Below are 10,000 nucleotides of genomic sequence, written 5' to 3' on the forward strand. Positions count from 1 at the left end.
CCCTTGTTGGAGAAATCAATCGCTGCGATTATTCACGAAGGACAGAAACTACATTCCTACCGAGAGGTCGTGACCCCTCCCTAACGCCAGCTGATTTGCATATAGTTCACTTTTAACACCAAGTCACCACGACGACCATAACGACAACAAACGCTAACGAGCCGCTCCTCGTGGAAGAGACTGACCGGAGGATCAGGAGCCAAGTGCCTGACACAATCATCATCATCATCATCATCATCATCATCGTTTGCCAGGAAGCTAGGATTTTTTTTTTTTTGTCTTCAAAACCGTTCGACACATCGCCTATAGAAACGCCACAAAACCGCCACAGCCGATAGGAGAAACGCTACCATTGGTTACGAAAGCAATGCCGAAGACTTGGTTACGAAACGATTTCACAGATTAGCCAGTCAGAGGAAGATACTTCTGTTGATTTACATCAAGAATCGAACGAACAAAAAGGAAAAACTAAATAATAATAATAATAATAATCCTGTCGCACGAATATACCTACAACGAATCTGTTCTTAAAATGCCAGATCAGTGCGGACCGGTCCGGACCGGATCGGATCAAACCAGACCAGACCAGACCAGACCAGACCAGACCAGACCAGACCGGACCAAACCAGACCGGGACCGGATCGGACCAGACCAGACCAGACCGGACCAGACCAGACCAGACCGGACCGGACCGGATCAGACCAGACCAGACCAGACCAGACCAGACCAGATCAGACCGGATCGACCAGACCAGACCAGACCAGACCGGACCAGACCAGATCAGACCAGACCGGACCAGACCGGACCAGACCGGACTGGGGAGATCGTTCAAAGTCTGTTTGGATTGTCACAAGATCAGATGAAAGGATAAACAACCTTGTGCAGTTTTTCAGAGAATCAGTGCTGCGTTCACGTCACAAACATCACTTCACAAAAGATTTTGACATGATATCATGTAAAAAAACAACAAAAAACCTGCTATTCGTACACTTACGATGCATTTTAGAAACGCTTCAGCATGTCGTCAGCGCACAGAGCTGAAAATTAAATTGAAAAAAATAAATGCATCTGAGTATTTCGTAGCAATCAACGAATGAGGATGCAAAAGAGCGGAACGTTTGCTAAAATGTTTACAAACCCCTTTACAAACCACAACAACAAAAGCAGCACATGCTTTATAAATAAAATATAAATCCTCAACTTTGCATAATCATAAACAACCTTACGGCCAATCAACCTTTTTTTTCAGGCTTACAAAACATGACCTTTTTTTTAATTGAGTACAGTCAGCTGTTAGTATTTTTTTTTATTCTTAATATTTTTTGTGAATGTAAATGTTTGTAAAAAAAAAAAAAAATAATAATAAAAAAAATAATAATAAATATATATATATATATATATATATATATATATATACATATACAGTTTATGCATTTTTTAATTTAATAAATTACATTTTAATTGATTTAATTTTATTTTAAGCTCAATTTAAATGATGCTCTCACACTTTTATATGGTTTGTAAGGCTGAGGAAGATCAGTTTGCGTCTGTGACCATGCAAAGTGAGTTCATGTGTTTCTGTAATTTAACTGAACTTTAGATGTGCGAGGCACCACATATTTTTTAGCGGTATGTGCTCGGCAATAGAAACAATTTCAGAATCCAAGGATGGACAGAATCTGTAATAATTCCAGTAACTCTGAAGAGACGTGAACGCAGCATTACTCTTTTACTTCCGTCCTTAATGGACTATCAATTTAGGCAAAAAAAAAGGAAAGGAAAAAAAAGGACAACGCGGATTGCGCGACGAATCGTCGGACGCCTTTCTTATGTTTAAAGTGTTGTTTTGAGCAGCGTGGAGAGCAGCAGGAGCACGTCGCTGGTCTGAACCACTGCAGAAAGACTCACTTCCCTGGCATTTAAAGAAAAACAACAAATATAATATACCATAGAAACGTTTTACACCAAAAAATATATAAAAATCACACGTCACATAAAAGGACTGGAACGCTAGCGACGAGGCCGAGTCTCGCGTCCACTTAAACATGGATCGCAGGGCATTCTGGGTAAGCGGCGCTCGTCGCACACGTTCGTCTGAAATCAGAAGATAAGAGCATCACATCCACGTCGTAAACAACACCGCCACCTCACCAGTACAAATCACGCCACACGCGCTAGTCCACAGTTTGACGCGCCTAGTCACTAGAAAAAGCTATTGACTTCAATAGTTAAGCCACTTTTGGTACAATTGCAAAAAAGAGAGCTATCAAACAACTTTATATTTCTTTTTTAAACGTTTTATAAATAATGCAAGATACTCTGTCTTTTTTTTCCGTTTTCATATATATATATATATATATATATATATGTGTATATATATATATAAAATTGAAGACTCCACCATATTGACAAAGATTCTTAGAATACGTTACGCAATGTCACAGCAACAAAGTTATGGTAAAGCTCGTGAGATTCACCAGTTTATGTCACCCAACAGCCCGTCCTTCAAAAACAGAAACTTGGATTTTTTTTTTTTTCCTCTGGCCGAAAAGAAAGCGAAACATCTCTTGATTCACAAGACGACGAGAGACGTGATAACCTAAACAACATAAACGCGTTATTGCCTCGCCGATAAAAACGCTCTCCTGTCCTGAAACGGACGACCGGAGCGCATAAACTGGTGGCAGATATTCTGATAGCTACCATATGAACAACATCAGCTGATTTGACTCCGCCTCCTCCTCTCCTCCTCCGCCCGATTGGTCAGTGCATAAACGAGGCTCGGGTAAAGGGAGCTTCTCATTGGCTGATAGAGATTGGAAGTCCGAACGCTTTAAAGTGTTTTGTGCCTGCAGTCCGTGAAAACCAAAGGACGGAAAAAATGCACATCCGAAGAGGAAACCGACACAAACGCTGTATAAAAAGTACAATATTACAATGACAAAGAAAACACTTGGACCCCATGTGGAACGCACGATACAAAGTCGCCGATGTTTGTACAAAATTACAAATCTCACAGCAACACGACACACAGGAAAATTTGGCTGCATGGTTTCAGATTCGACTTTAGCAATTTGGAGATCGTTTTGGAAGCCCAAGTGAATTGACCGTCCTAGATGTGCTTTCCTTCTTTTGTAATCCAGAAATAGCCCACATTAGAGAGTACTGAAGGGGCCCCGCACCTAAACCCTCGTGCACTGACCAACCCGTCCCCTCGGAGCGCTACTAAGACCTCGCGTCGGTTTTCGATTTAACTATCGTGATAACGCTGGTGGCTCCCACCTTCCCGGGAATGAGGGGCCCGATGACGGAGGCCAGGGGCCCTCGGGGGGAGACGGGGACGGCCGCGTTACACACCGGGGCCACGGGCCCCCGCGCCACAGTTCTGGCGAAGCTCTGCAGAGCCTCGTATTTGGAGCGCAGTGCGTCCAGCTCCACTTTCATGCTGGCGTTCTCCGAAGCCAGCTTCTCCACTTCCTGCTGGAGCTCCGCCTTCTGCCTCTCTAGCTCCTCCTTCTGCGTGACGCGCTTGACGCGGCAGCTGGCGGCGTAGCCCCGGTTCTTCAGCGTCCGCCGGCGCTGCTTCAGCTGCAGGATCTCTTCTTTCGACAGGCCCCGCAGGTGCTGGTTGAGCTCGCGGACCGACATGGACACCAGCTCATCGTCCGTCAGGCTCGTCCCGTTCTCCCCGGGCTCCCTCTTCACCTGAGAGTCCAGGAGAGCACTAGTTAACATTCAGCTCACTTAGAAGAACCCAATGGTTTAGATTCCCATAGGCTTCCATCAGGACCATCATCTCTTTAGTTACCAACATTCTTCACAGCATCGTCTTTTGTGTTCTTTCAAATCTCTTCTAAATATTCTAAAGAATGTAGGAAACCAAACCATTTTGGTTCGCAATGGCTTCCATTATATGGACAAAAAATACAGTTTAAGTGAATGGGAACCAAACATTATTAATATGAATATTATAAAGAATGTTTGGAACCAGCTTATATTATATGGACAAAAAATACAATGGTAGTCAATGAGGAACATCAACTCTTTAGTTATCAACATTCTTCAAAATATTGTCTTTTGTGTTCTTTCAAATCTCTTCTAAATATTCTAAAAACTGTAGGAAACCAAACCATTTTGGTTCCCATTGGCTTCCAATATATGGACAAAAAATACAGTTTAAGTGAATGGGAACCAAACATTATTCAAAATATCTCCTTTTGTGTTCTTATACATGTCATCTTTTTGTGTTCTTCATAACGTTTTCTGAATATTATAAAGAATGTTTGCAACCAGCTTATACTGGACCAAAAATACAATGGTAGTCAATGAGGACCATCAACTCTTTAGTTACCTATTCCTCAAAATATCATCTTTTGTGTTCTTTCAAATCTCTTCTAAATATTCTAAAGAATGTAGGAAACCAAACCATTTTGGTTCCCATTGGCTTCCATTACATGGACAAAAAAATATAATGGTAGTCAGTCGCAACCAAAACTGCAAAGAGAACTACAAAAGAAGACATTCTGCAGAAGATTGATTACCAAATATTTTTGGTTGCCATTGACTTCCATTATATGGACAAAAACTACAGTTTAAGTGAATGGGAACCAAACATTATTCAAAATATCTCCTTTTGCATTCTTTTACATGTCGTCTTCTTGTGTTCTTCCTAATGTTTTGTGAATATTATAAAGAATGTTTGGAACCAGCTTATATTATATGGACAAAAAATACAATGGTAGTCAGTCTCAACCAAAACTGTTTGGTAACCAATAACTCTTCAAAGAAGACATTTAGAAGCATACAAAAGAAGACATTTTGCAGAAGAGTGATTACCAAATATTTTTGGTTGCCACTGACTTCCATTATATGGACAAATATTCTTCTTAATGTTTTCTGAATATTATAAAGAATGTTTGGAACCAGCTTTTATTATAAGAAGAAAATAATATAATGGTAGTCAATGGGGACCCATCAACTGTTTGGTTACCAACATTCTTTAAAATCTCTTTTTGTGGTCTTCTAAAAACACCAACAAGGACCAACTTCAAACTATCATCAGGAATATTGAGGAAAGATAAAACGGTGACTTGATGATCTTTAATAACATTATAATAGTCCACTAAAAAATGAAAAGATGTCATTCTGCCATTATTTACTCACCCTCATGTCATAGCAGTCTTGGTTCCCATTGGTTTCCATTGTATTTTTTGTCCATATAATAGAAGTCAATGGGAGCCGAAACTGTTCGTTACCAACATTCTTCAAAATATCTTCTTTTGTGTTCTTCTAAATGGACAAAAAATACAATGGATGTCAATCTGAACCAAAACTGTTTGGTTGCCAACATATTTCAAAATAATATCACAGCTTTTAAACGACACAGTGGTGAGTAAATGAAAGTAGTCCACTCATTAATTAAAATTCTGTCATTATTTACTCACCCTTGTGTCATCATCTCACCAAACAGTTTTGGTTATCGTTTAATTCAATTTTCAATTGGTTTGGTTGCCAACATTCTTCTAAATGTCTTTCAAATATTCTAAAGAATGCTGTTAACCAAACTGTTTCGGTTCCCATTGACTTCCATTATATGGAGCAAAAAAAAGCTATGGACGTGAACGGGAACCAACGTCTTTTTGGTCTTTATACAGTTTTGGAACAATGGTGAGTAAATAAAAATAACACTGACGTAGTCCACCCCAAAAAAGCCAATATTATGATTATTTACTAACCCTCATGTCATTATCGGTTCCCACGAAATTCCAATCACATTTTCTGCCAATATATTGAAATTTAATGGGAACCGAATGATAACATTCTTCGAAACATAATTTTTGTTCTGCAGTCCGTCACGCAGATCTGAAACCAGCGAATAATGACAGAATTTCCATTTCTGTGAGGACTATCTCTTTAAAGACAGACCGAGCTCACCTTCAAGGCCTTGTTTCCTTTGTTAGTGGTCGTCATGCCACGAGGAACCGCTGCCAAGCCACGCAGATCTACAAAACAAACACGTATTAGACCGAGACGCGGCGGGAAGCGAGAACATGCGACGTCCGGTCAGACAAACCCGCTTCATCGTGGAGCAGGGCTCCGTATGTGAGCTCAAGGATGAGAAACAACAAGCGAAAGCAAAAAGAGTTGTGATATCTCCTTCCACGTGCGAAAGGAACCAGCCTGAAAAAAAAAAAAAAAAGCAAAACTGGACTAGTGAAAGTGATTACTTTGAACCCACGACTTCCTGTTACAGACTTCCTCTGCGGTCGAGGCGGTTGGGAGCTTAATGCTCTACAACACCTTCTCTGCATCTGAGCCTCGCTGCAGGCTGATTGGCCGCCGAGGAGCCAATAAGAGGAAGGAGAAGCGCTGATGAGGAAGTGGGGCTTGGGCCGTGGTCCAGGGGATTACCAGCCGATGAAGAGCGAGCCGACAGCATCCCGAGGAATCGAACGGCAATCACAAACTCATCTGATGATGGCGTTGAGTGGAGTTATTCAGCGCTTATAGCTTTCAAAAAATCTTATTTTATAATCGATTCGATGACGGAGTACAAACATCTGTCATTGGGTCAATTTTGTGAAATTTATTTGTGAATAAATCATCTCTCCACTGATGTCTGGTTTGTTATTATCCATTGTCCAAATGAAGTTCTTAGCAATGAATATTAGGAATCAAAAATGGAGTTTTGATTCATTTATGGTAGGAAATGCTCAAAATATCTTCATGGAACTGATCTTTACTAATTTTAGCTGAAGACTGCTTCAGTTCTCCAGAGACACTGATATATCCTGAATGTTAAAATGTTAGTGAGCACCTAGTTAAAAAACAAAACTACATTTTCCATGTTTTTAAATATTCATTCAATTGAATTTGTATGCACCAACGATAATAAGCAGCGATATTTACAGATAAATGTATTTCCTTAGCAACCGCACAACAACCTCCTAGCAACCATCTGGAAGTACAATTAAATCAATTTCATTAAAATGGACTCAAGAACTCGATACAGAGGGGAAATAAATCTAATTTTACACTACGCAGAGGTTGTCAAAGTTTTCGAAATTGAGTTGATGTCTAAAATATTATTGAAATGCAAAACAGTTAAAATTTCAATAGAAAATACAAAAATAAACAAACAAACTGATTTCAGTGGACTGAAAGAACGAAGACAATGTTTAAGTTTTATCAATTCAATGGAGTTTGTAATTTTATAACATTTAATTAATTGGAAGAAAGATTAGCAGCAGCTTTTCAATTTTCAAATCTTACATTTCAAACTTTCCGACTAGACAGCCTTAAAGTCGGTCTACACACTTTAATATGGTTAATATTTGATATACTGTCCAGCGCTAATAAGATCTAATAAGAGCTGCAGCAATATTTACTCATTTATAGTCTTCTGTGTTTTCACACGTCATTCATAATCAGGAATGAATCAGCCAAACATGATGGGGAATAAAAGAGGATGACGGTGACAGAAGAGAAACCCTGATGAGATCACACACACACACACACACACACACACACACACTCTCACACTTCTACAATGGCTCTCATTGAGGCGTCTGGTGCTGTGATGAAGGGTCGTCATTGTCCCTGAACGGCATCATGGGATACGGCGAGCGTGATTCTGCACATTCCTGAACTCAGGGACTGATCCTGAATCAGACTCCAGCTTCACAACAAAAAAAAGCCCAATGCATTCTGGGCAGATTCAAAACATAGTCAAAAATCACCAAGTCAGTGTTTTGTCTGAACAACAAATCAATGGAAGGCCTGCGTAATTAGGCTTCATTATTCAAGTGATTAAAAATAAGTAAACTAAGTGACTAGTTAACCATCCTGTGTGTGTGTGTGTGTGTGTGTGTGTGTGTGTGTGTTTTCCTATACCACCAGCTCTGTGAGGACATTTTGGCCAGTCCTCACAAGGGAAATAAATTTATTAAAAATACTAAATACTAAAGGACTGGGGTGGAGTTGGTGTAGGGTGATTAAAAAAATTATTATTAACCTGAAAGAAAAATCAATGTCCTCACTAAGACAGCAAAACAAACGAGTGTGTGTGTGTGTGTGTGTGAAGGGCGTCTGCTGACCGGTATCACAAGCTGAAGTTCTCAGAGGACACGCAGGTTAATATAATGACACACACAGTCTGTTTAATATTCATCTGAGACGAGACGAGAGGACACCCGCTGCTGGACGCACAAAACACATTACCTCTGATAAAGGACTTACACTGTCCTCTGACTGTGTGTGTGTGTGTGTGTGTGTGTGTGTGTGAGGATGAGGAGGGTGCTGTTGCCGTGGTAATGGGGTGTTCTTCCTCACTGACCCAAAGACAGCAGAGACTGAGAGAAAGTTACAGGATCACACACACACACACACACACATATATAAATACACACACACACACACACACTCTCGCTCTCTCACACACATAATCAACAGAAGTCTAAACTCTATACCAACTTAATTAGAAATGTCACAAAGCATTTATTTCTATATATATTATAACATATATTATGTAAACATTATGGATAAATTATTTCATTCTTAAATATGAAATATTTTATTTAGGATTAATTTTGAATGGGATTAATTAGTACTATTATTTATATTAATCTTTAGACTGAAAGAAGGGATGAAGAGAGAGAGAGAGAGAGAGACAGAGAGAGAGAGAGACAGAGAGAGAGAGAGAGAGAGAGAGAGAGAGAGAGAGAGAGAGAGAGAGAGAGAGAGACAGAGAGAGAGAGAGAGAGAGAGAGAGAGAGAGAGAGAGAGAGAGAGAGAGAGAGAGAGAGAGAGAGAGAGAGAGAGAGAGAGAGAGAGAGAGAGAGAGAGAGAGAGAGAGAGAGAGAGAGAGAGAGAGAGAGAGAGAGAGAGAGAGAGAGAGAGAGAGAGAGAGAGAGAGAGAGAGAGAGAGAGAGAGAGAGAGAGAGAGAGAGAGAGAGAGAGAGAGACAGAGAGAGAGAGAGAGAGAGAGAGAGAGAGAGAGAGAGAGAGAGAGAGAGAGAGAGAGAGAGAGAGAGAGAGAGAGAGAGAGAGAGAGAGAGAGAGAGAGAGAGAGAGAGAGAGAGAGAGAGAGAGAGAGAGAGAGAGAGAGAGAGAGAGAGAGAGAGAGAGAGAGAGAGAGAGAGAGAGAGAGAGAGAGAGAGAGAGAGAGAGAGAGAGAGAGAGAGAGAGAGAGAGAGAGAGAGAGAGAGAGAGAGAGAGAGAGAGAGAGAGAGAGAGAGAGAGAGAGAGAGAGAGAGAGAGAGAGAGAGAGAGAGAGAGAGAGAGAGAGAGAGAGAGAGAGAGAGAGAGAGAGAGAGAGAGAGAGAGAGAGAGAGAGAGAGAGAGAGAGAGAGAGAGAGAGAGAGAGAGAGAGAGAGAGAGAGAGAGAGAGAGAGAGAGAGAGAGAGAGAGAGAGAGAGAGAGAGAGAGAGAGAGAGAGAGAGAGAGAGAGAGAGAGAGAGAGAGAGAGAGAGAGAGAGAGAGAGAGAGAGAGAGAGAGAGAGAGACAGAGAGAGAGAGAGAGAGAGAGAGAGAGAGAGAGAGAGAGAGAGAGAGAGAGAGAGAGAGAGAGAGAGAGAGAGAGAGAGATCTGAGGAGTTGAGAGAGAGAGAGAGAAGAGAGAGAGTCAGAACACAGAGAGGAGAGAGAGAGAGAGAGAGAGAGAGAGAGGAGAGAGAGAGAGAGAGAGAGAGGAGAGAGAAAGAACTGAAGTCAGCAGACGACGGCAGAAAACCTGCAATTAGATGAAGTTCTGCTGCAGGACCTTCAGAAGATCTCTGAACACATCCTTCAAGGCATATTCCAGACAAAACTGTGATGATGTTTCAAACCTCTACGACTTTCTGAAGATATTCTGAATAGTGTCTGTAACCAAAGAGTTTTGTTTCCCTCTGACTTCCGTTTCATGAACAAAAAACACAATGGAGGTCAACAGGAACCAGAACGGTTTGGTTACCCTCATTCTTCAAAATATCATCTTCTGTGTTCAGCTGAGGAAAGAAAT

General features: G+C 40.9%; 1 protein-coding gene across 6 annotated transcripts in view; it reads right to left on the bottom strand.

The window, feature by feature from the left end:
- Positions 1–2,334: 2,334 nt before the first annotated feature.
- Positions 2,335–10,000, bottom strand: part of mafgb (v-maf avian musculoaponeurotic fibrosarcoma oncogene homolog Gb) — a 17,874-nt gene continuing 10,208 nt past the window's right edge. For 2 of the 6 annotated variants that reach the window (XM_043252848.1, XM_043252849.1), the window contains 3 exons: positions 5,935–6,002; positions 5,164–5,289; positions 2,335–3,705 (listed from right to left, as the gene is read on the bottom strand). In XM_043252848.1, coding sequence (XP_043108783.1) covers positions 3,226–3,705; positions 5,164–5,289; positions 5,935–5,970 — 642 coding nt within the window. In that variant the 5' untranslated portion in view covers positions 5,971–6,002 and the 3' untranslated portion in view covers positions 2,335–3,225. Of the gene's footprint in view, positions 3,706–5,163; positions 5,290–5,934; positions 6,003–6,073; positions 7,066–10,000 lie in introns of those variants that run through there. The other 4 variants (XM_043252851.1, XM_043252850.1, XM_043252846.1 and 1 more) reach the window with 3 other exon arrangements.

This window comes from Puntigrus tetrazona, chromosome 11 (assembly GCF_018831695.1).
Source record: "Puntigrus tetrazona isolate hp1 chromosome 11, ASM1883169v1, whole genome shotgun sequence".
NCBI classification, from domain to species: Eukaryota; Metazoa; Chordata; class Actinopteri; order Cypriniformes; family Cyprinidae; genus Puntigrus; species Puntigrus tetrazona.